This window comes from Haliotis cracherodii, unplaced genomic scaffold (assembly GCF_022045235.1).
Source record: "Haliotis cracherodii isolate W230 unplaced genomic scaffold, xgHalCrac1.p SCAF_12, whole genome shotgun sequence".
In the NCBI taxonomy this organism is placed as follows: domain Eukaryota; kingdom Metazoa; phylum Mollusca; class Gastropoda; order Lepetellida; family Haliotidae; genus Haliotis; species Haliotis cracherodii.
Genome location: NW_027266267.1, coordinates 19,365,989 through 19,393,754, shown reverse-complemented (window position 1 = coordinate 19,393,754; position 27,766 = coordinate 19,365,989). Strand labels below are relative to the sequence as shown.

Here is a 27,766-nt window from a genome sequence, read left to right as displayed (position 1 = left end):
TGCACAGCGAATCGCGGCGCCTTAGACAACTGGGCCACCCGTGCCCCCATTTTAGGCTAGGAAATAGATTGTGAACGTCGTCATAACGTCATGCTCTTGAGTCGTTCGATGTGTGAGTACAGCCGTGAATTACCTTACTGATTCCCAGCCTCCGAATCTTTTGGGCCTTTTGGGGGCTACAGATGGTCTAACAGAATGTTGTAGACACGTACAGGGTTAGAAACTAACAGTTTTTGTCCACTAGTCCTTATTATGATAACATAGCAAAACCCTTAAAATGGGCCAATTTCTACTTGTCCTTAGGATACCTTTACTATTGGGCAGTTTGGCAAGGACTGCAGGACTAGTGCCAGTTTCTAACGCTGACGTAACTATTCGCATACCAAATGCTTTAATATAATTATTTTGTATGAAAAGTGGGGGAAGATATGTAGATCTAGCTGAAGCAGGGTTTGGAAATTGGGCAAACAGAGGTGAAAGACTTGGGTGATGGACTTCGTAGGGTCTACTTTGTCGCTTTCTATAGTTATGTACAGCTTGTATAGTTTTGTAAATGTAAATATTGATATATGTTACTTGTTACTTTTAGAATGTGTCATGTGTTGTATGATACAGCTAGCACTAGTTTAAGGAAGATCTACCGGTAGTTCAATGTCCAAAATTTTGTGACAGAGTTTAAGGCGGTAATGTTAGAATATGACAAATGTTTTGTATGGCAGTTTATGCGGTAAAGTTAGAATATGTCTGATATTTTGTTTGACAGTTTATTAAGGTAATGTTTGAATATGTCAAATATTGTGTTTGACAGTTTATGGCAGTAATGTCAGAATATGTCAAATATTTTGTTTGACAGTTTAAGGTTGTAATGTTTGAATATGTCAAATATTGTGTTTGACAGTTTATGGCAGTAATATTAGAATGTCAAATATTTTGTTTGACAGTTTAAGGTTGTAATGTTAGAATATGTCTAATATTTTGTTTGACAGTTTAAGGTTGTAATGTTAGATTATATCCAATATTTTGTTTGACAATTTATGGCGGTGGTGTGAGAATATGTCAAATGTTTTGTTTTGGAGGCCAAACACTTTGCCTTCAACGTTTTTTGAGTGCCTGTCTGCTTTGTGAGGGAGCCAGCAGAGTAGTGTGGGCCTAGGCGAACAGGATACATATTTCAGCTATTGTGTTCTTGGTGTGCATACCGGGCACGGGTGGCCCAGTCGTCTAAAGCGCAGCGATTCGCATTGCAGAGTTGCGTCCCTTGGGCACGCCAGGAACCTATGATTTAGGGTTCGAATCCTGGTTTTCCCCGATTATGTTTCTAGGTTTGTCAGCACCATACCCGTGCTCGTGGGTTTCGCCGAAGTGGTAAACGTCACCTCGGGCTTTCCTCCCACATTAAGCTGACACGCCGTGATATAACTGGAATAATGTTAAAAACAACGTTAAACCTAACTCACTCACTCACTTGGTGTGGATACGCACTTCTATATTGTTGACCATGCATTAGTTGTGATCTGGCCATACTGATCCTACACAAAGGAAGCATGGACACACTGATTAACAAGAGACTGCGGAGGATATTAATAGACTGTCATACAGATCCTGAAACAAATATATCCAATACAGCCCATGCAAGTCTATAATGTTTGGCAAGTCTAGATTACTGCAGTATAAGGACTGAAATGAGTCTCTGGGCTCCTTTTTATCAGATTTCGTAACTATAATTTTACAACTGTTTTTTCTGTAAAATATGTTTATTTCAGAGACTAGATGTCAGTCTAGGGGTATTAGGTATGGTGAATATTGTTGAACGGCTTCGATGAACAGTCATGTTTCCGTCGCAGACTAAAACTACAGTTTCCCTTACTGAGTGGTCCGGCTCAGTACAAGGAACCAGGTGGTCTTCACACAGACTTGTAGCTTTGTCACTGTATCCGGGTAGAGTGAGTGAGTGAGTGAGTATGGTTTTACGCCGCGTTTAGCAATATTCCGCAATATCACGGCGGGGGACACCATAAATGGGCTTCACACATTGTACCCATGTCGGGAATCGAACCCGGGTCTTCGGCGTGACGAGCGAACGATTTAACCACTAGGCTACCCGACCGCCCCCGTATCCGGGTAGAGACTAGGTCTTCAACAGCTCATGCTTGCCTTAGGGAACGACCATGCCTGTCATAAGAGGCATCTAAGGGCAGGCCTCAAAGTTTAATTTTTTACCATATAGCCATATGGCTACAACTATATTTTCCAGGTAGCCAGTGGTAAAATTAAGAAGTCGAGCCAATAGTGTAGGTAGCCATAAGCATTTGAAATTATCTTTTATCAATTAACTACTATTGTATATCAGTAGAAACTGTACTTGATTTTTGTTATTTGTGACTCGAACAATGATGCACTTTATGTTTTTCAATAAACTATCAACTAAAATAAAATACTAATTACGTTATTATTTATGTATTTTGGTTCATTGATGACTTTAGGGGAATTATTTGAGAGTACAATTAGTAGCAGACATGTTTATATTTGTGTCTACATATGTGTAGCAATAGAATTAAGTCGCAACAAGATATTTTTCAAGGAAGTCATTTGGCTACCTCTGAATTTTAGACAGTAGACAAATTGAAATTTAGGTATTGGCGACCATTTTAGTCGCAACTTTGAGGACTGTAACGGGATCGGGTGGTCAGGCTCGCTGACTTGGTTGATGTGGTCTCACAATGTAGGCGATAGAATGTTCTTGTTTTGAGGTTAATTTGTATTTTTTGTTTCTGGTCGACAGACCTACTGTACCTAAAGAATATAACAACGGTTGAAAATCATTCGACTTTAAAATAATACACACGAAACATCCGGGTCTTAGAAAGAAAAGCCCCAAACATAGAAATTTAGTTACTAATCATACACCATTGCCCAATGGCAGGTCGATAAACTATTTGCAGACAACAACGCGGTAAGTCACGTGCACGCAGACAATGACAATAGCGTGTATTAGTGTTACTTCTTTTCCTCGGTGGTAACGTGGATTTGTGTTGTTTGTTTGTTTGTTAAACTGTATTGAATAAAACGCCACAATGAGCGCTCTTCTTTATCCTGCTTGGAACTGGTTTCAGATATCACTTCCGGGTTCATTGAGCGCCAGGTACATAAATATTCCTGAGTCATATCCTGCGTCTAACAATGCATGTAGATGTGTTTTCCCGGTTGAAAGTCGGTTTACAAACCAGGGTCCCGTTCAACGAAGCAAATTTAAAGCTACGAGTGCCATTCTTAAACTAACGTTGGTCACAGCCATACAATTTGAGGAACGGGCACATTGCATTTCTCTTGAGGTTTGTGTCGACTGAAATTATTATGGGGCAGGACTGCGTGTCATTGTTTTGTACCTTGCTCATGGGACGGGGGTGAGGGGGATGATGGGGTGTGGGGTGTGTGTGTGGGGTGGGGGTGGGTGGTGGGGTGGGTGGTGGTGGATGTAGTTGGGTGGTTGTCCAGGGGTCCCCCTCCTCTTTGAAAACCCAATGTAGCATGTTGTAGGCAGTATCATTATCTGAGACAGGATTTTGATATTTTGCACCTCTGCCTTTTAAAAATTCTGGGGGCGGTCGGGTAACCTAGTGGTTAAAGCGTTCGCTCGTCACTCCGAAGACCCGGGTTCGATTCCCGACATGGGTACAATGTGTGAAGCCCATTTCTGGTGTCCCCCGCCGTGAAATTGCTGGAATATTGCCAAAAGCGGCGTCAAACCATACTCACTCATATTTAAAAAAATTGGATCCATCCTTGATGCTGACGTATATCGTTGCCCAGACTCGATAATTCATATTGTTTACAGGCAGTCGGGATATATATGTCTGACTCTGACGTTACTCGTTGTTGACTCACTTACTTACAAACTGTCGTTTACTCTACAAAATACAGTGATGCGTGTTGATCAAACTGACTACTATAATATTCTTCCTAGCTGTGTTCAAGTCAAGATATGGCTGAAATATTGCCGATGTGACTTTAAATATTAACTCACTCACTCACTCTTCCTGACTGTCTGTGCCCTTCCTTCATTGTCAGATAACAAAGATAATGAGATTGTCGTGATGATATCTTAAACGACCTACTTTGTTATTTTTCCTGTCAAAAATAGCACCCTATCTTGCCAAGACGACAAGTGCTTGACGTGAGGTGATATGATTGGTTGAATGTCGCGTTCAAGATTATTGCATTTGTATATGCACGTTAATATCCTTTTCGTTTTGTCTCCCTTTGTCTCTGTCTCTAACTCGCACTCTCTGGACCTGTGAAGATTCCGGGGTAGAATAGGTCTTCAGCAACCCATGCTTGCCGTAAAAGGCGACTATGCTTGTCGTAAAAGGCGACTAACGGGATCGGGTGGTCAGGCTCGCTCACTTGTTTGATACATGTCATTGATCCCAATTGTGTGGATCGATGCTCATCATGTCAATCACTGGATTGTCTGGTCCAGACTCGATTATTTTACAGACCGCCGTCATATAGCTGGAATATTGCTGAGTGCGGCGTTAAACAACAAACAAACAAACAAACAAACAAACATACAAACACACTCTCTGTGTGTCAGTCTTAGATCAGTCGCGGAAGCATCACACTGAATAAAAGTTTGTTTGTTTGATGTTTAACGCCGCACTCAGCAATATTCCAGCTATATGGCGGCGGTCTGTAAATAATCGAGTCTGGACCAGACAATCCAGTCATCATGAGAATCGATCCACGCAATTGGGATGCGATGACATGCATCAACCAAGTCAGCAAGCCTGACCACCCGATCCCGTTAGTCGCCTTTTACGGCAAGCATGGGTTGCTGAAGACCTCTGAAGGTAGTTACAGCTCTGCTTTAAAATACTAAACTACTAAGCGTGTGTATCGATCAATGTTCATGAATTAGCCTCCGATTTCAGACGTAAACGCACGCGAGACAGCTGTTAAGCCGACGCAGATAAGGTTGGCGGACCAGGAAGCGGGCGGCCACAGGGCAGATTTATTACCTTGACAGTCTACCTGTAATAACGTGTTCTATTTCTTCAGGTAAACAGACGCAGCTATGGGCGTTTTAGTCGGATGCAGTCGGATCTTCTTGGTCATCATTAACGGTATTTTTGCGGTATGTATTCATGTAATCAGTGACGGGTTGAACCTGCTTCCGAACGATACGTGTTACCATTGTAACTTAACGATACGACTTGAACGAGGTGTATCATGTGTCCTCGATGATATACGATGTGAACGATATGTATCCCGATGATTGTTTGACTATATGAGGTGGACAATACGTGTACGGTGATATCGTCGCGATACGATATGTACCATGAATATTACGATGGTATCTTAATGGTACGATCTGTACCAGAAGTGTTACGATGATATCTTAATTGTACGATGTGTACCAGAAGTGTTACGATGATATCTTAATGGTACGATGTGTACCAGAGGTGTTACGATGATATCTTAATGTCACGATGTGTACCAGAAGTGTTACGATATCTTAATGGTACGATGTGTACCAGAAGTGTTACGATGATATCTTAATGGTACGATCTGTACCAGAGGTGTTACGATGATATCTTAATTGTACGATGTGTACCAGAAGTGTTACGATGATATCTTAATGGTACGATGTGTACCAGAAGTGTTACGATGATATCTTAATGTCACGATGTGTACCAGAAGTGTTACGATGATATCTTAATGGTACGATGTGTACCAGAAGTGTTACGATGATATTTTAATGTTACGATGTGTACCAGAAGTGTTACGATGATATCTTAATGGTACGATGTGTACCAAAAGTGTTACGATGATATCTTAATGGTACGATGTGTACCAGAAGTGTTACGATGATAACTTAATGGTACGATGTGTACCAGAAGTGTTACGATGATATCTTAATGGTACGATGTGTACCAGAAGTGTTACGATGATATCTTAATGGTACGATGTGTACCAGAAGTGTTACGATGATATCTTAATGTTACGATGTGTACCAGAAGTGTTACGATGATATCTTAATGGTACGATGTGTACCAAAAGTGTTACGATGATATCTTAATGGTACGATGTGTACCAGAAGTGTTACGATGATATCTTAATGTTACGATGTGTACCAGAAGTGTTACGATGATATCTTAATGGTACGATCTGTACCAGAAGTGTTACGATGATATCTTAATTGTACGATGTGTACCAGAAGTGTTACGATGATATCTTAATGTCACGATGTGTACCAGAAGTGTTACGATATCTTAATGGTACGATGTGTACCAGAAGTGTTACGATATCTTAATGGTACGATGTGTACCAGAAGTGTTACGATGATATCTTAATGTTACGATGTGTACCAGAAGTGTTACGATGATATTTTAATGTTACGATGTGTACCAGAAGTGTTACGATGATATCTTAATGGTACGATGTGTACCAAAAGTGTTACGATGATATCTTAATGGTACGATGTGTACCAGAAGTGTTACGATGATAACTTAATGGTACGATGTGTACCAGAAGTGTTACGATGATATCTTAATGGTACGATGTGTACCAGAAGTGTTACGATGATATCTTAATGGTACGATGTGTACCAGAAGTGTTACGATGATATCTTAATGTTACGATGTGTACCAGAAGTGTTACGATGATTTCTTAATGGTACGATGTGTACCAGAAGTGTTACGATGATATCTTAATGGTACGATGTGTACCAGAAGTGTTACGATGATATCTTAATGTTACGATGTGTACCAGAAGTGTTACGATGATATCTTAATGGTACGATCTGTACCAGAAGTGTTACGATGATATCTTAATGGTACGATGTGTACCAGAAGTGTTACGATGATATCTTAATGGTACGATGTGTACCAGAAGTGTTACGATGATTTCTTAATGGTACGATATGTACCAGAAGTGTTACGATGATATCTTAATGGTACGATGTGTACCAGAAGTGTTACGATGATATCTTAATGGTACGATGTGTACCAGAAGTGTTACGATGATATCTTAATGGTACGATCTGTACCAGAAGTGTTACGATGATATCTTAATGTTACGATGTGTACCAGAAGTGTTACGATGATTTCTTAATGGTACGATATGTACCAGAAGTGTTACGACGATATCTTACTGGTACGATGTGTACCAGAAGTGTTACGATGATATCTTAATGGTACGATGTGTACCAGAAATGTTACGATGATATCTTAATGGTACGGTGTGTACCAGAAGTGTTACGATGATATCTTAATGGTACGATGTGTACCAGAAGTGTTACGATGATATCTTAATTGTACGATGTGTACCAGAAGTGTTACGATGATAAGTTATCGATACGATGTGTACGATAAGTATCTGTATTTGCTGTTCAAGGCATGTCAAGCTGTTCAAGGCATGACACGTCGCTGACTCAACTGCATTAAATAATGTATAACACCGGCGCTACGTTGCTAGACCCGTGAAGATCCGGGGTAGAATAGGTCTTCAGCAACCCATGCTTGCCGTAAAAGGCGACTATGCTTGTCGTAAGAGGCGACTAACAGGATCGGGTGGTCAGGCTCGCTGACTTGGTTGGTACATGTCAACGATCCCAATTGCGTGGATCGATGCTCATGATATCAGTCACTGGATTGTCTGATCCAGACTTGATTATTTACAGACCGCCGCCATATAGCTAGAATATTTCTGATTGCAAACAAACAAATCAGTTGCATGAACGGTCGTCTTCGCTATCAGCCTGTGATAAGCGTTACTTAGAACGGCACTCGCCATATCTGCACCCACGAGGTCGTTCGAGGTGATTGATTATCCAGATAAAAACAGACCAATAGACCCGATAAGCTGCCAAGAGGAAGCTATAGGTATAGAATGTTTCCTTCGACCGTTTAATATGAATGAAATTAATCATACCATTCTTGGTCGGGTTTTTTGTCTGTGTTCGGAAGTGTTGTTGCAGTTAGCAGTGGGAAAGGGCTGCAAGAGTTACTCCCCTTTGTTCATCCTGCCCATGTGCCCAGACAAAATAAGGATGTGGATCAAAAATGCATTTAACTTCAAGCACAGGAATCCGAATGACATGTTGCAGCTTTTTTTCTATCAAACATACACCTTTATACCATTAAACACTCTTCTCCATATCATGAAAGTGAAAATACAACAAAATACTGTCTTACTAATTAGAAAATCTGCGAAATTGTCGCCAAGTAGTGCAGCTTTTAAGATCGTGTCCATGACTGCCTGTTTAAACAAAAATTTGAAACAAAAATGAAAATTCATATCGCAATCGAGAAAAAAATATGCCTCGTTAACTTAAGTTTTTTGTTTTGTTTTTGTTTTTAAATTAAATATTTTTTAAAATGGAAAAAAAAATAGACTTTTTAATGCATTCACAACACGCGAATGACGGAAAGATATCTAGGTTTTTATGCTTCTTCCTTTTTTATCATAAACTACAACACAAATGTAAAGGTTATTAAAGCACTTAGGATATGATTTATGTAAATACAAAAATAATACGTAGGATTTATAAATGTTCGTATTAATTTACATATGAAGCAGATTGCTTAATTCTGTTCTAATGGGCAGGGGGCGGTCGGGTAGCCTAGTGGTTTAAGCGTTCGCTCGTCACGCCGAAGACCCGGGTACGATTCCCGACATGGGTACAATGTGTGAAGCCCACTGGTGTCCCCCGCCTTGATATTGCTGGAATATTGCTAAAAGCGGCGTAAAACCATACTCACTCACTCACTCACTCTAATGGGCAGTGTTTGCACGTGACTTGCAGGTGATCGGGCTGGTGTTCCTCGTGGTTGGATGTATCGTGAGGTTCGGGTCGGGGATACTGGACCCCTACCTCCAGGACCTATACACGTCCCTCCAGCGCTTCATGGAGCAGGCGGGACAGTCCGTGGACCTCTCCAACTTCAACCTCGGCGACTACCTGCAGGACGCCACACTCGCCCTCATCCTTCTCGGCGTCTTCTTCTTCATCATCGGCATCTTCGGCTGCATCGGCGGCTGCTGCAAAGTGCGCTGTATGTTGATAGTGGTGAGTTGATGTTGGATGGGTGTATGTTGGTGGTGGTGAGTTGATGTGGGATGTGTGTATGTTGGTAGTGGTGAGTTGATGTGGGATGTGTGTATGTTGGTAGCGGTGTGCTGATGTGGGATGTGTGTATGTTGATAGTGGTGAGTTGATGTGGGATGTGTTTATGTTGATAGTGGTGAGTTGATGTGGGTTGTGTGTATGTTGGTAGTGGTGAGTTGATGTAGGATGTGTGTATGTTGATAGTGGTGAGTTGATGTGGGATGTGTGTATGTTGGTAGTGGTGAGTTGATGTGGGATGTGTTTATGTTGATAGTGGTGAGTTGATGTGGGTTGTGTGTATGTTGGTAGTGGTGAGTTGATGTAGGATGTGTGTATGTTGATAGTGGTGAGTTGATGTGGGATGTGTGTATGTTGATAGTGGTGAGTTGATGTGGGATGTGTTTATGTTGATAGTGGTGAGTTGATGTGGGATGTGTGTATGTTGGTGGTGGTGAGTTGATGTGGGATGTGTGTATGTTGATAGTGGTGAGTTGATGTGGGATGTGTGTGTGTTGTAGTGGTGAGTTGATGTAGGATGTGTGTATGTTGGTGATGGTGAGTTGATGTGGGATGTGTGTATGTTGGTAGCGGTGAGTTGATGTAGGATGTGTGTATGTTGGTGATGGTGAGTTGATATGGGATGTGTGTATGTTGGTAGCGGTGAGTTAATGTGTGATGTTTGTATGTTGGTGGTGGTGAGTTGATGTGGGATGTGTGTATGTTGACAGTGGTGAGTTGATGTGGGATGTGTGTGTGTTGTAGTGGTGAGTTGATGTGGGATGTGTGTATGTTGATAGTGGTGAGTTGATGTGGGATGTGTGTGTGTTGTAGTGGTGGTGAGTTGATGTGGGATGTGTGTGTGTTGTAGTGGTGAGTTAATGCGTGTATGTTGATAGTGGTGAGTTGATGTTGGATGTGTGTATTTTGGTGATGGTGAGTTGATGTGGAATGTGTGTATGTTGGTAGCGGTGAGTTAATGTTGGATGTTTGTATGTTGGTGGTGGTGAGTTAATGTGGGATGTGTGAGTGTTGATAGTGGTGAGTTGATGTGGGATGCGTGTATGTTGGTGGTGGTGAGTTGATGTGAGATATGTGTATGTTGGTGGTGGTGAGTTGATGTGAGATATGTTTATGTTGGTGATGGTGAGTTGATGTGGTATGCGTGTATGTTGGTGGTGGTGAGTTGATGTGGAATGTGTGTATGTTGATAGTGGTGAGTTGATGTGGGATGCGTGTATGTTTGTCGTAGTTAGTTGATACGTGTTTGATGCGTGTATGGAGAAAGTGGTGAGTTGATCTAAAGAACGCCATTTGGCAAGTACACTGTCTGTAACACGTGAAGATCCTGTTTAGAATTGGTCCTCAGGAACCCATGCCAGCCTTAAGAGGCGACTAACATAATCGGGTGGTCAGACTCAATGACATGGTTGATGCATGTCATGCATCCCAGTTTCGTTGATCGATGCTCATGATGTCAATCACTGGATTGCCTGGTTCAGTTTCGAGTATTGGCAGACCGCCGTCATATAGCTGGAAACCGGGGTAGAATAGGTCTTCAGCATCCCATGCTTGTCGTAAGAGGTGACTAACGGGATCGGGTGGTCAGACTCGATGACTTTGTTGATGCATGTCATGAATCCAAATATCGTAGATCGATGTTCATGATGCCAATCACTGGATTGTCTGGACTAGACTTGATTATTTACAGACTAATAGATTTCAAACTGCTGAAATATTGCTGAGTGCGGCGTGAAAGAAAGAAAGAAAGAAAGAAAGAAAGAAACAAACAAACACACAAACAAACAAACAAACACAGTGTATGTATTTGATATATGGTCTCAGGTTCCAAGCATAAGAAAGGATGTTGGGGCGTGGCCTAACACAGCAGAGTTTGATCAGTATGTTTATGATCACGGTTACCTGTGTGTTTGTGAGTAGAATCGGTGTGGTGTACTTCCATGTCACGTCTTGCTCTGTTTCCAGTACGCTGTGCTGATCAGCCTGATAGTCCTGGCAGAGGTGCTGTTTGTCATTCTGCTCTTCACCATCAGAGATACGGTACGTTCCACGAGTTGCTTCTCTTGTTGCCTCAGCTCGTCCATTCGTCACCACTCGGCCCTTTCCGTAACCTGCAAGAAGACTCGTCCCCCTATCGATGAATGCATTCGTCACCACTCGCCCCTTTCCGTAACCTGCAAGAAGACTCGTCCCCCATCGATGAATTTTATGTGCGAAAATACGACAAACAAATCAGAATGCGCGTATGATTTCAAGTGCTTCGTCAAAGAATCCCTCAGAAATAATTTTTGATTTTACATATGTCTTGCACCTAAAAACATACCCAAGACACAGTTAAATGTGTTCAATCATACTGTATCATTCCGCAAGTCCCGATGTGCTTTAAATTGCATCTGAAATATATATGATATACGGAGAAATATATGTGAACCATTACGCAACGAATTGCCAATTGTTTTAGGTATGCCCGTTTGCGCTAAGACGGAACCCGGTCGCAAAAATGGCCTCGAGAGGGGCACGAGTCGCTATTCGGCTTGTCCCGGAATAACACGAGTTGTTCACGAATGCAGCTCGTCGTCAGTTCGATAATAACCGGTTTCATCATCCCTATACCAAGACTGGTTCCCCTGTAAGACTCTCGTCCCCTTAAATGCCCCTGGTTACTTGATCCGACATGCTTCCTATTACTGATTCGACCTTCACAGCGGTATTAAATCCATCCTCCATTAGTGGTTGAACCGTCAGCAACCCATGCTTGTCCCCCGTGAAGATCTGGGGTAGAATAGGTATTCAGCAACCCATGCTTGTCCCCTGTGAAGATCTGGGGTAGAATAGGTATTCAGCAACCGATGCTTGTCCAATGTGAAGATCTGGGGTAGAATGGGTATTCAGCAACCAAGGTTTGTCCCCCGTGAAGATCTGGGGTAGAATAGGTATTCAGCAACCCATGCTTGTCCCCCATGAAGATCTGGGGTAGAATAGGTCATCAGCAACCCATTCTTGTCCCCCGTGAAGATCTGGGGTAGAATAGGTATTCAGCAACCCATGCTTGTCCCCCGTGAAGATCTGGGGTAGAATAGGTATTCAGCAACCCATGCTTGTCCCCTGTGAAGATTTTGGTTAGAATAGGTCTTCAGCAACCCATGCTTGTCCAATGTGAAGATCCGGGGTAGAATGGGTATTCAGCAACCCAGGTTTGTCCCCCGTGAAGATCTGGGGTAGAATAGGTAATCAGCAACCCATGCTTGCCCCCCGTGAAGATCTAGGGTATAATAGATATTCAGCAACCCATGCTTGTTGTAAGAAGCGACTAACGGGATCGGGTAGTCAAGCTCGCTGACTTGGTTGATGGATGTCATCGTATCCCAATTGCGTACACGGATGCTCATGGTGTCAATCAATGGATTGTCTGGTCCAGACTCGATTATTTATAGACCGTCGTCATATAGCTGTAGTATTGCTGAGTGCGGCGTTAAACAAGAAACAAACAAACAAACAAACATAAGCGGTTGGTAGACGTTAGGGTGAGTGAGTGAGTGAGTTAATATTTAACGTCACATCGGCAGTATTTCAGCCATATCGTGACAAAAGTTATACATTAATGATACATATATTAGGATTAAATAAACACCTGTCAACGATGGACAGTACAATAACTAGAATATCACAGATTTGATTTAAAACTAGTTGAGATTATTAAAAAGCAGTAAGTATTAAAGAACAACACAATATAAAAATGGGCTAGAGATCGTCAGTCACTGAAGGGAGATCACCATACTGGGGACCAGGGGACTTACAGTACCTTTGCTACCTGCATGGACGGTAGGCGTTAGGCACGCATGTATCCCAATATGTGTTGTTTAAGCTAGCCTGACGGAACTTGACCTCAGTGGACCTCTGGTGAATCGGGTTGTTCGAACAGGTATGCATTAAGCCTTCCGTCTTTTAAACTCTTTTCAACTTAAAAATACCAATGAGTCTTCTTTCACACAGGTGGACAACAACATCAAAGGTCCCATGAAGACATCAATCGAAGAGAGTTACACCGGCTTCAACAGCACCGACCTGGTGTCTCTCGGCTGGAACTTTGCCATGGTCAATGTGAGTACCCAACAGCCCTGTTGTATTACAGGACAGTACAGCAATACACTACATCACTATAATACAGCAGCACACATCAATATTCTGTATGACTATATTACATCACTGTACATTAATATACTACGTCAGTATACTCCATGGTCAATGTGAGTACCCAACAGCCCTGTTGTATTACAGGACAGTACAGCAATACACTACATCACTATAATACAGCAGCATACATCAATATACTGTATCACTATACTCCATGGTCAATGTGAGTACCCAACAGCCCTGTTGTATTACAGGACAGTACAGCAATACACTACATCACTATAATACAGCAGCATACATCAATATACTGTATCACTATACTCCATGGTCAATGTTAGTACCCAACGGCTCGTTGTATTACATAACTGTACAGCAACACACTACATCACTATAATACAGCAGCACACATCAATATACTGTATGACTATATTACATCACTATACATTAATATACTACGTCAGTATACTATAATCTACACTATTATTACACTTTGATCACTACTACATCATTAGATTACAAAACTATACTACAACACTCTAATACAGCACTTCATAAATATGTTTCGGCTCTATGCTAAATCTGTACACTACATCACTATACTACACCACTAAACCACTACACTATACTAAAGCACTATACCACTACACTATACTGCACCACTATACCACTACACTATACTACACCACAATACCACTACACTATACTACACCCCAATACCACTACACTATACATCACTATACCACTACACTATACTGCAACGCTATACCACTACACTATACACCACAATACCACTACTCTATACCACTACACTATACTATACCATTATACCACTACACTATACACCACTATACCACTACACTATACTACACCACTATACAACTACATTATACACCACTATACAACTACACTATACTACACCACTATACCACTACACTATACTAGACAACTATACCACTACACTATACTATACCATTATACCACTACACTATACACCATTATACAACTACACTATACACCACTATACCACTACACTATACTACACCACTATACCACTACACTATACTACACCACTATACCACTACACTATACACCATTTTACCACCACACTATACTACACCACTATACCACTACACTATACTACACCACTATACCACTACACTATACTACACCACTATACCACTACACTATACTACACCACTATTACACTACACTATACTGCACCACAATACCACTACACCATACTGCAGAACTATACCACTACACTATACTAGACCACTATACCACTACACTATATTATACCACAATACCACTTCACTATACTGCACCATTATACCACTACACTATACTACACCACTATAACACTACACTATACTGCAACACTATACCACTACACTAAACTACACCACTATACCACTACACTATACTGCAACACTATACCACTACACTATACTACACCACTATACCACTATACTACACCACTATACCACTACACTATACTACACCACTATACCACTATACCACTACACTATACTACACCACTATACCACTACACTATGCTACACCACCATACCACTACACTATACTAGACCACTATACCACTACACTATACTACACCACTATACCACTATACCACTACACTATACTGCAACACTATACCACTACACTATACTACACCACAATAACACTACACTATACTAGACCACTATACCACTACACTATACTACACCACTATACAACTACACTAAACTACACAGCTATACCACTATACAATACTAAAACACTTTACAACATGACTATATTACAGCACTACACAGTACTATATGTTTGATTGTACAGTTCATAGCATGTTTGCATATATAGTTCACCCATGTTTGTGTATATAGTTCACCCATGTTTGTGTTTATAGTTCACCCATGTTTGTGTATATAGTTCACCCATGTTTGTGTATATAGTTCACCCATGTTTTTGTGTATAGTTCAACCATGGTTGTGTATATAGTTCAACCACATTTGTTTGTGTAGTTCACCCATGTTCGTGTGTGTAGTTCACCCATGTTTGTGTGTATAGTTCACCCATGTTTGTGTGTATAGTTCACCCATATTTGTGTGTGTAGTTCACCCATATTTGTGTGTGTAGTTCACCCATACTTGTGTGTATAGTTCACTCACATTTGTGTGTGTAGTTCACCCATGTTTGTGTGCATAGTTCACCCATGTTTGTGTGTATAGTTCACCGACATTTGTGTGTATAGTTCACCCATGTTTGTGTGTATAGTTCTCCAATGTTTGTCCGTATAGTTCACCAATGTTTGCTTGTATATTTCACCCATGTTTGTGTGTATAGTTCACCCATGTTTGTGTGTATAGTTCACCAATGTGTGTGTGTATAGTTCACCCATGTTTGCTTGTATCGTTCACCCATGTTTGTGTGTATAGTTCACCCATGTTTGTGTGTATAGTTCACCAATGTGTGTGTGTATAGTTCACCCATGTTGGTGTGTATAGTTCACCCATGTCTTTGTGTATAGTTCACCCATGTTTGTGTGTATAGTTCACCCATGTCTTTGTGTATAGTTCACCAATCTGTGTGTGAATAGTTCACCCATGTTTGTGTGTATAGTTCACCCATGTTTGTGTGTATAGTTCACCCATGTTTGTGTGTATAGTTCACCCATGTCTTTGTGTATAGTTCACTCATGTTGTGTGTATAGTTCACCCATGTTTGTGTGTATAGTTCACCCATGTTTGTGTGTATAGTTCACCCATGTCTTTGTGTATAGTTCACCAATGTGTGTGTATAGTTCACCCATGTTTGTGTGTGTAGTTCACCCATGTTTGCGTGTATAGTTCACCCATGTTTGTGTGTATAGCTCATCCATGTTTGTGTGTATAGTTCACCCATGTTGGTGTGTATAGTTCACCCATGTTTGTGTTTATAGTTCACCCATGTTTGTGTGTGTAGTTCACCCATGTTTGTCTGTATAGTTCACCCATGTTTGTGTGTATAGTTCACCCATGTTTGCGTGTATAGTTCACCCACATTTGTTTTTGTAGTTCACCCATGTTCGTGTGTGTAGTTCACCCATGTTTGTGTGTATAGTTCACCCATGTTTGTGTGTGTAGTTCACCCATGTTTGCGTGTATAGTTCACCCATGTTTGTGTGTATAGCTCATCCATGTTTGTGTGTATAGCTCATCCATGTTTGTGTGTATAGTTCACCCATGTTTGCGTGTATAGTTCACCCATGTTGTGTGTATAGCTCATCCATGTTTGTGTGTATAGCTCATCCATGTTTGTGTGTATAGTTCACCCATGTTGGTGTGTATAGTTCACCCATGTTTGTGTGTATAGTTCACCCATGTTTGTGTGTATAGTTCACCCATGTTGGTGTGTATAGTTCACCCATGTTTGCTTGTATCGTTCACCAATATGTGTGTGTATAGCTCACCCTGTTTGTGTGTATAGTTCACCCATGTGTGTATGTATAGTTCAACCATGTTTGTATGTATAGTTCACCAACGTTTGGGGGCAGTCGGGTAGCCTAGTGGATAAAGCGTTCGCTCGTCATGCCGAAAACCGACATGGGTACAATGTGTGAAGCCCATTTCTGGTGTCTCCCGCCGTGATATTGCTGGAATATTGCTAAAATCGGCGTAAAACCAAACTCACTCACTCACCCATGTTTGTGTGTATAGTTCACCCATGTTTGTGTGTATAGTTCACCCATGTCTGTGTGTATGTGTAGTTCACATCATGTTTCTTGTATTTCAGTTTAAATGCTGTGGTGTAGACAACTACACAGAGTTTCAGGATGCCAAGAAGTGGATAAACAAATATACACCGAAGCAAACCAACATGAGCATCACCCTAGCAGTCCCCATTGCCTGCTGCAAACTCAATGGATCTTTCCCCAACATAAATCTGCCGACAGAATTCACATGTGCCACGGACCCAACATCAGCCCTCTCCAACATAGACAAGGTAGTGTAACAACCCTCTCCTACATAGACAAGGTAGTGTAACAACCCTCTCCTACATAGACAAGGTAGTGTAACAACCCTCTCCTACATAGACAAGGTAGTATAACAACCCTCTCCTACATAGACAAGGCAGTGTAACAACCCTCTCCTACATAGACAAGGTAGTGTAACAACCCTCTCCTACATAGACAAGGTAGTATAACAACCCTCTCCTACACAGACAAGGTAGTATAACAACCCTCTCCTACACAGACAAGGTAGTATAACAACCCTCTCCTTCATGGACAAGGTAGTGTAACAACCCTCTCCTACATAGACAAGGTAGTATAATAACCCTCTCCTACATAGACAAGGTAGTATAACAACCCTCTCCTACATAGACAAGGCAGTGTAACAACCCTCCCCTACATAGACAAGGTAGTGTAACAACCCTCCCCTACACAGACAAGGTAGTATAACAACCCTCTCCTACATAGACAAGGTAGTATAACAACCCTCTCCGACATAGACAAGGTAGTATAACAACCCTCTCCTACATAGACAAGGTAGTGTAACAACCCTATCCTACATAGACAAGGTAGTGTAACAACCCTCCCCTACATAGACAAGGTAGTATAACAACCCTCTCCTACATGGACAAGGTAGTGTAACAACCCTCCCCTACACAGACAAGGCAGTGTAACAACCCTCTCCTACATGGACAAGGTAGTGTAACAACCCTCTCCTACACAGACAAGGCAGTGTAACAACCCTCTCCTACATAGACAAGGTAGTATAACAACCCTCTCCTACACAGACAAGGTAGTATAACAACCCTCTCCTACATAGAAAAGGTAGTATAACAACCCTCTCCTACATAGACAAGGTAGTGTAACAACCCTCTCCTACATAGACAAGGTAGTATAACAACCCTCTCCTACATAGACAAGGTAGTATAACAACCCTCTCCTACATAGACAAGGTAGTATAACAACCCTCTCCTATATAGACAAGGTAGTGTAACAACCCTCCCCTACACAGACAAGGTAGTGTAACAACCCTCCCCTACATGGACAAGGTAGTGTAACAACCCTCCCCTACAGAGACAAGGTAGTATAACAACCCTCCCCTACATAGACAAGGTAGTATAACAACCCTCTCCTACATAGACAAGGCAGTGTAACAACCCTCTCCTACATAGACAAGGTAGTGTAACAACCCTCTCCTACATAGACAAGGTAGTATAACAACCCTCTCCTACATAGACAAGGTAGTGTAACAACCCTCTCCTACATAGACAAGGTAGTGTAACAACCCTCTCCTACATGGCCCAGTCGTATAAGGCGCCGCAATTCGCTGTGCAGAGTTGCGTCCCTTGGACCTGCCAGAAACCTATGATTTTGGGTTCGAATCCCAGTTCTCCCTGATTATGTTTCTGGGTTAGTCAGCGCCATACCCCTGCTTGTAGGTGTCACTGAAGGGGTAAACGCCTGAGACCTGCATCACTTCGGTCTTTCCTCCCACATTATAAACCTATTCATTGGGATCGCTATTAAGTAAGAGACTTCTTTCTATAGGCATTAAAACCTATTATGAGGTTTGACTTTCCAGTCGGGTTAAATCTCATAAACAGGGACGTTGTAATGTCCCTGGGATTTTATAGGATATTCAAGTCATATTTGCTGCAATATCCCAGGGATTTTATATAATGTCCTGGGTATTTTATTAATCCCTGACCTCCTGCTCACATCATCACTTTACTTGTCCCCCAGGGATGCTACCAGGCTATCTGGGACATTATCAACGACAACAGCAACATCATGATCGGCGTTGGAGTGGGAGTGGTTGTGGTGGAGGTAAGTTAGAAATGTGTATTGTTTATTCAGAGGTTTCAAATTACAATCACGTCCCTCTAATTACACCTGTTGAGCTATATTCAATGTTGCGCATTTGAAGCTGCTGTTGCATCTTACATTGAATGTATGAATGAATGATGTTTAACGCCGCATTTAGCACTATATCAGCTGCATTGCGGTGGCCTGTCTATGTTCGAATCTGGGTCAGGCAGGTTGGTGGTAGACGGACGACATGGGGTTGTCAGATCCATGACTATGAGTGTTAAAGTATGTAAGTTCAACCTGAAATACATGCGTTACCATAGCGGTGGCGCTAATATCCCAAGGTCAAGGCCAATGTCACATACTCTACCCATCAAATCCTCATTTTGTGCTGTGCAAGAACTGTCACGAGTTACGTCCCTTTGTGTGCCTCGATCATGGGTTCAAATCCCTGATTCACCCTCATTTTTATTGTTGTTGTTATTATTATTATTATTTATGAGTGTACACATAATAATGATCCCTTCTTGATTAGCCAGCACCATACATACGGCTCGAAAATGTCTACATGTCTTCCATCACCAAGCTGACAGGCTGTGTTAATACTGAAATTCTGTTCAATGTCGCGTTAAGACGCACTCACTCACTCACTCACTCACTCCTCCGTCGTCTAGTGGTAGAGACGTTAAATATGTTACTTGTTGTTACCCTGTCTGGCAAAAACAAGGACTGGTCGGCTATGAGTCAGTATACTTTTTCTGAGTGGGGTATTTATGTTAAACTGCGGCATGGTATCTCAGTGAGCTAGCACTATAAATCGCCATCAGTCCGGACTAGTACACGCAGCCACACACACTCACACGTACATGCACGTCGCTACATAAGTGCAATAATCTTGGACGCGACGTTCAACCCCATTTCACCCACTCACTCACTCACTCACTCACTCACTCACTCACTCACTCACTCTGTTTTCCTCCGCAGCTCCTGATGATCATCTTGGCCTGTATTGTCTGTTGTAAGGAGAAGAAAAAGAACGATGATTATGATGATGACTACTAATATAGCTGCAGCATCACCAACATCATCGACATCATCGTGAACAACAGCTTCATCGTGTTCTTTACTTCATCAACGTTTCAGCATTCAGTAGTGATCTGAATACGGATCAAGTCCAACCAGTGCTCAGAATGCCTACGCTCGTTAATTGTTTTGTTTTACTTTTGAATGACCGTCGACTTTAGAAGGTTCCGGGATTCGGGTTGGAATACTTCCCCGGCAACCTAAGCTGGTCGTAAGAAGTGACCAAATGGATCGAGTGGTCAGTCTCAATCTCATTAAAATCTGATCTTAGTTCTCGCTCTCGCTAAACAAAGATCTGAGGACATCCCATTAAGGCTCACGTCAGAACGACCTTTCATCCAACCAATCAGAGCGTCGCTTACCAGATCATGAAAGTGACAGTCGGAATGTGTTTTCTAATCATGCATATTTTAACACGGGGTATTCCGAACGACAGTTACGGGTTTTATGATTATATCCATACAATCTAGGTCATCTATAAGCCATTCCAGAATGTTCCACTTATCATTTTTAATTTTTTTAATCGAGAATACGTCAAAATATGTTTCGAAACGAAGTCGCTAGTTTTAAACTAGTGTCGTCAAGCTCGAGAAAGCTGCCTTCTGATTGGCTAATGTCGATTTCTTGTCATTCATTTCATTGGTCGGTCAATATTCGCGAAAGGTCGTTCTGACGTGATCCTTAATGGGATGTCCTCAGATCTTTGTTTAGCGGTAGCGAAAACTAAAATCTGATTTTAATGCGATTGGGTCAGACTCTGTGACTTGGTTGAATGCGGGTCATCGTACCCCTTCGGGTGGATCGGTGCTCATTATATCAATCACTGGAATGTCTCACCCAGGATCGATTATTTACAGACCGACGTCATATAGCTGGAACATTGCTGAGTGCGATGTTAAACAACAAGCAAACAAACAAAACTATACTATCAAGATAGAGGCCCGGCTGAGACGTTATGAGATGTGTTTGTTGTTGACAAAACATTGCTTCAAGAAGCTCTTATGAAGTCGTGTTGGCGCATGATGGCCGCCTTGCAGCAGATGGCCGGACTGTCCACAGAGTGTCTCCGCTATAGTGACAGTCGACAGCTTTTCCCCGTTATAGTGCGGCCATGTAACGGGTCGTGCGTGATTTGTCCCAGGACTTAAGACAGCAAAGCTATACTTGTAAATCGCCTGTATTATTCTGTTGATGATTGTTGCCTGAGTTGTTTCTTCAAGTTGTTGTGACCTGTATATTGACAATATAGCTTTGCAATTTTTGAGAATGAACACAAGTATTATATGATCAATCAACACGGGTGTGTTTCCCCACTCGTGACCAAATCGTGTTATTCCGGGACAAGCCGAATAGCAACTCGTGTCCCTCTCGTGGCCATTATTGCGACCGGGTTCCGTCTTAGCGCAAACGGGCGTACCTAAAACAGTTGTCAACTCGTTGCATGATGGTTCACATATATTTCCCACGTATAATATATATTTCAGATGCAATTTAAAGCACATCAGGATATGCGGAATTATACAGTGAGATTGAACACATTTAATTGGGTCTTGGGTATATTTTTAGGTGCAAGACATATGTAAACCCAAAAATCATTTCTGAGGAATTCTTTGACGAAGAATTTGAAATCATACGCGCATTCTGATTGGGTTGTCGTATTTTCGCACGTAACATTCATCGACAGGGGGACGAGTCTTCTTGCAGGTTACGGAAAGGGGCGAGTGGTGACGAATGGTGTTTCCCGTCTATCCATCGCACGTGCGGTCAAACCCGGATGTAACAGCTATTTCAGTTACATTCATGATGTCCGATCTTTGCTCACATAAATAGTAACGAGGCAGAAGGCTCCATGCAATATTTCTTTTAGATCTTAACATTTTAAACTGTAATAGTTTTGAAATTTCCTGATGGAACATTTTGCAGACGAGTGTTTTCTTGAAATAATAATTTCTGCGACCGCAACTCTGCCTCGTCTTAGCATAAGAGGGGGCACGGGTGGCCCAGTCGTCTAAGGCGCCGCGACTCGCTGTGCAGAGTTGCGTCCCTTGGGCGCGCCAGAAACCTATGATTGTGGATTCGAATCCCGGTTCGCCCCGATTATGTTTCTAGGTTTGTCAGCACCATACCCGTGTTCGTGGGTTTCACCGAAGTGGTAAACGTCTGAGACCTGCATCACTTCGGGCTTTCCTCCCACATAAAGCTGACACGCCGCGATATAACGGGAATATTGTTAAAAGCGGCGTTAAACCCAACTCACTCACTCACTTAGCATAAGTGTAGGGTGTAACGGTCACTGAAATCGTGCAGTATTGATAAAAAAACGATACATGTATGTATGACATGGGTATTAATTTTGAAATTAGTTACATACAATTGTACATGTTACCCAACCCGTGAAGATCCGGGTTGGACTGGTTTTCAGTACCCCATGCTTGTCAGAGACGACTAACGGGATCGGGTGGTCACGCTCGCTGGCTTAGTTCACCATTTCTCAGTTGCGTGGAGCGATGCTCACAATATCAATCACTGATTGTCTGGTCCAGACTCGCTTATTTACAGGCCGCCGTCATTTTGGAATATTGCTGAATGCAGCGTTAAACAACAAACATCACGTGTATATACATGTGTCGTGGTGTATCGATAAATGTCCTGCCACATTCCAAGTGTGGCTCCACTGAGTGAGTGAGTGAGTGAGTATGGTTTACGCCGCTTTTAGCAATATTCCAGCAATATCACGGCGGGGGACACCAGAAATGGGCTTCACACATTGTACCCATGTCGGAATCGAACCTGGGTCTTCGGCGTGACGAGCGAAAGCTTTAACCACTAGGCTACCCGACCGCCCGTGTGGCTCCACTGTGTTCTCTGTACCCGCTGTTGTCGGCTTGTGCCGACGTAAGATCCCGCGGTATCTGTGATATATGTGTGTACACCATCCAATCAACGCCGACCAGTGCCATATAAGGATAGGGAAGACATGGCGGTGTCTTCAGATCTTTTGCAGATAGTTATCGTATCTTAGTAACATATCTGATATTGAGACTTTGAAAAAATCCACCCAACAGCATTATTTGGCACTGGAGTCTAACTACCTTATATGGCAAGGGGTTGTGTGTATATTAAATTACGACTGTCCATTATGCAGAATATATTCCAAATATATTTTTTACATTATGTTGTTAATTTTTGTACTGTAAATAAGTAAAGGGTTTCCATATTTTCTCAATGGGTTGTGTTTGTTCATTAATTTATCTGCCCCCGTGAAGATCCAGGTAATAATTGGTCTTCAACAATCCATGCCTGTCTCCCCAAGTAAAGACCGGGGTTAGAGCCGGTCTGCAAAAGCCTGTGCTTGTCGTAAGATGCGACTTACTGGATCTGCTCGATCACTTGATTGATGCGTGATATCGTATCCGAATGATGTAGATGGATGCTCTTGATATCCATCACTGGATTGTCTGGTGCAGGCTTGATTATTACCAGACCGTCGTCATGTTGCTTAGTGTGGCGTTAAACAACGAACAAACATAAATCTTTAGGACCCCGCGTGGCCACGACGGATGATAGCGTGGTGTTGCTCATGCTTTCAATCACTGGTTTGTCTGGTCCTGGTTATTTACTGACGGCGTGATGTGTGTGGAATATGGCAGCTACAGCACTAAGCAATATGTAACTATGAATTGAGATTCACCGAATCATGTGTGTCGATGTTATTGTCAACGCGCATGTTGACGGGGAATTAGCTCTTGGGGGAGTAAAGGACAAAATCGACATCACTGTCCCGGAACGCTTTATTTCACAACGTGTAAACAATAAACAACAATAAACAATGAGTGGAATACCTGCTCTGACAACACAAACACAGCGATGAGCGGACCTTCCAGCTCAGGCATACATGAGGTGAGCGGAGCTCGAGCTCACCTCAGGACGTTTCTTACGAGCTGCACATCCTGCTCGAGGTCGTCCCTACACCAAGCTTTATAAAACCATGTAATGGTAACACATACATGTATATAGTAATGAACAACAATGGACAGACAAAGAGACAACGACGTTGCTTTGGACATTGGACATATGGGCGTGATTAACCGACACAGTTCAGGGGATGATCAATTAAGGCAATAAATGCAACACTATAAAAAAGCAGTATCGGAGTAGGCGGTAGAACGCTACTTGGATTCTACTTTGGTGTTCACCAATGGATAATGTTTACTGACGTGTCTCAGTCAGGTAAAACTGCGATGATTTTACAGACGTTTCATTCAACTCGTCCATGTTCACTGCAGGTCCTCTCCCAAGCGGCCAGCTTCGATGTTTTCATGTATCGTCGGTGGCACATCACGAAGGTAACCAGGATTCGATTACAATGACATTGTTCCTCAACAAACACCTCGGTTTCTTCTCCTCCGGACATGATGGATGCCTTGATCATTTCTATGACTACTCCTTTCACAGAAGAAAACCCATCATCTCCACACCCCCTCCCCCTATCATGCCCGCCCCCAACCCCACCCAAATCCATATTTTGAAAACCGTACAAGATTAGTCTCTCCAATATGTATGTCCCAGCAGCCCCCATTACCATCCCCTCTCCCCCCCCCTCCCACACACACAACTATGTCATGCCCAGCATGCCCAAGAATTGCCTTAAAAAAATAGTGAGTGAGTGAGTGAGTGAGTGAGTTGGGTTTAACGCCGCTTTTAACAGTATTCCAGTTATATCACAGCGTGTCAGCTTAATGTGGGAGGAAAGCCCCAAGTGATGCAGGTCTCAGACGTTTACCATTTCGGTGAAACCCACGAGCACGGGTATGGTGCTGACAAACCTAGAAACATAATCGGGGCGAACCGGGATTCGAACCCACAATCATAGGTTTCTGGCGTGCCCAAGGGACGCAACTCTGCACAGCGAATCGCGGCGCCTTAGACGACTGGGCCACCCATGCCCCCTCTTAAAAAAAAAAATAACGAACGAACGAACGAACGAACGAACGAACGAATGACAGATACACGCATGCAAGAATGAAGGCATTTCAATGAACAAAAGTCAAAATGGGTGAGGCGAGATGAGTGAGACGATTGGGCCACATGTGCCCCCCCCCCCTCCCCCCCCTTCACCACCCACCCAAAGACAGAGATAATTAAGTTCCTGAATACAAGTCACGTTCTCTCCTCGCTCCCACCAATGTGTGCGACAGTTTTGTGAATCTTAAGTTCAGAGCATAGAAGACTCCAAGTATTACAAATAATGCCACACAAGATAAATTATTATTGAATGCATTATACGGAAACTTACATCTTTAAGAAAAGCAATAGCAACAAGTAACAGTTGGGGTGACTATTGGTCTGGAAATCACTATTGCGATAACTATTGATATTGAAACAAACTATCACAATAACTATTGATATTGCAAGCAACGATTGCGATAAATATCGATAGTTTTCGGGGTATCATGTTAGATGTATTTTGGAGTTGAATTAAACCTTTGAACTGACGTTTCCTTTGAATGTGATAACAACAAATAAAAAGTAAAGTTTGAGATATGACTGATTTGTTTTCTCTTTACCCTTATAACTTAAGAACAAGAAACTTCCACATTACCATGAGTAAATTACTACCACTCATGATCAAAAGAAAAACAAATTTGAACAGCAGTACGTGTATTTTATTGATATGGTAAATACAATCGAAACGATCGATATTCCTAACTGAAATCGATACTATTGATCGGAAACTGATTTAACGATCGATTTATTGATTTTAAGTGCTTACCAATAGTAATATATCGATATTTCGATTTATCGTGACACCCCTAAGTAACATGTCCTACAAAACATTAATTACACTGTCGGACCATTTGAAGCAGACGTGTCTTTGTTCTTGAATCCGGAATAGTGTTTGAAGCTGGTAGGACTTCGGTGTTTTCAAATAGGTATCCAATCCGCACTGGACAGGTAGATGAGACGCAAGTCGTGAGGTAAAATGCCTCGATTCGCACTCATGTCGCAATCCCACTTCCTGTTTCATTCTGGCCAATGTAGCTCTCGACATTTTACTCCCGTTTCAATAATTTGCTGCCACTAACAGCTGACTCAACAAACACCTAAGAATTTATACAGTTATTTTATAGTAAAATACACATTAAAAAAAAAGCAAAATGTAAATAACGCAACGATAACAAAATTGTAAATCTGCAATGTGCAACACGCAATTAGCAAAGAATTCCTCTGCTATTATACACTGGTCTAGTTTCACACATATACAGAATCTGCTAAATTTATAAAACATAATTATTAACGAACGCTCAACCAATTTCTAGAAAATGTTACAATGGCATTGAACAATTAAATATTTTAAATATACAATCAAAACTTCAATCACCAACATACATCTCTGAAGACTTGCTAGCAAACAAAAACTAGATTGTATGATGTGCATTCTGTCCTGTGTTAGTATCATGTAACTTTGATGAACCACACACATCAGTTCACACCATCAATACAAGCCAGTGTTCTGTCCTCTGTTGGTATCATATACCTTGGATGAACCACACACATCAGTTCACACCATCAATACAAGCCAGTGTTCTGTCGTATGTTGGTATATACCTTGGATGAACCACACACATCAGTTCACACCTTCAATACAAGCCACTGTTCTGTCCTCTGTTGGTATATACCTTGGATGAACCACACACATCAGTTCACACCATCAATACAAGCCACTGGTCTGTCCTCTGTTGGTATATACCTTGGGTGAACCACACACATCAGTTCACGCCATCAATACAAGCCACAAGTCTATACTCTGTTGGTATCATGTACCTTGGATGAACCACACACATCAGTTCACGCCATCAATACAAGCAACTGTTCTGTCCTATGTTGGTACATCCCTTAGATGAACCATACACATCAGTTCACACCATCAAAACAAGCCACTGTTCTGTCCTCTGTTGGTATCATATACCTTGGATGAACCACACACATTAGTTAACACCATCAATACAAGCCAGTGTTCTGTCCTCTGTTGGTATATACCTTGGATGAATCACACACATCAGTTCACACCATCAATACAAGCCACTGTTCTGTCCTCTGTTTGTATATATCTTGGATGAACCACACACATCAGTTCACACCATCAATACAAGCCACTAGTCTATACTCTGTTGGTATCATATACCTTGGATGAACCACACACATCAGTTCACACCATCAATACAAGCCACTGGTCTGTCCTCTGTTGGTATATACCTTGGATGAACCATACACATCAGTTCACACCATCAATACAAGCAACAGTTCTGTCCTATGTTGGTACATCCCTTGGATGAACCATACACATCAGTTCACACCATCAATACAAGCCACTGTTCTGTCCTCTGTTGGTATATACCTTGGATGAACCACACACATCAGTTCACGCCATCAATACAAGCCACTGTTCTGTCCTCTGTTTGTATATACCTTGGATGAACCACACACATCAGTTCACACCATCAATACAAGCCAGTGTTCTGTCCTCTGCTGGTATCATATACCTTGGATGAACCACACACATCAGTTCACACCATCAATACAAGCCACTAGTCTATACTCTGTTGGTATATACCTTGGATGAA

The 27,766-nt window shown here is 42.0% G+C and overlaps 1 protein-coding gene across 1 annotated transcript in view; it reads left to right on the top strand.

Annotated features, from left to right (window-relative positions):
- The window catches only part of LOC139458235 (tetraspanin-18B-like), a 39,266-nt gene extending 15,899 nt beyond the window's left edge, over positions 1 to 23,367 (top strand). The window contains exons 2-8 of the mRNA XM_071239602.1: positions 5,059 to 5,134; positions 8,807 to 9,070; positions 11,093 to 11,167; positions 13,121 to 13,228; positions 17,033 to 17,242; positions 18,993 to 19,076; positions 20,043 to 23,367. Coding sequence (XP_071095703.1) covers positions 5,075 to 5,134; positions 8,807 to 9,070; positions 11,093 to 11,167; positions 13,121 to 13,228; positions 17,033 to 17,242; positions 18,993 to 19,076; positions 20,043 to 20,120 — 879 coding nt within the window. The 5' untranslated portion in view covers positions 5,059 to 5,074 and the 3' untranslated portion in view covers positions 20,121 to 23,367. The remainder of the gene's footprint in view (positions 1 to 5,058; positions 5,135 to 8,806; positions 9,071 to 11,092; positions 11,168 to 13,120; positions 13,229 to 17,032; positions 17,243 to 18,992; positions 19,077 to 20,042) is intronic.
- Positions 23,368 to 27,766: the final 4,399 nt, after the last annotated feature.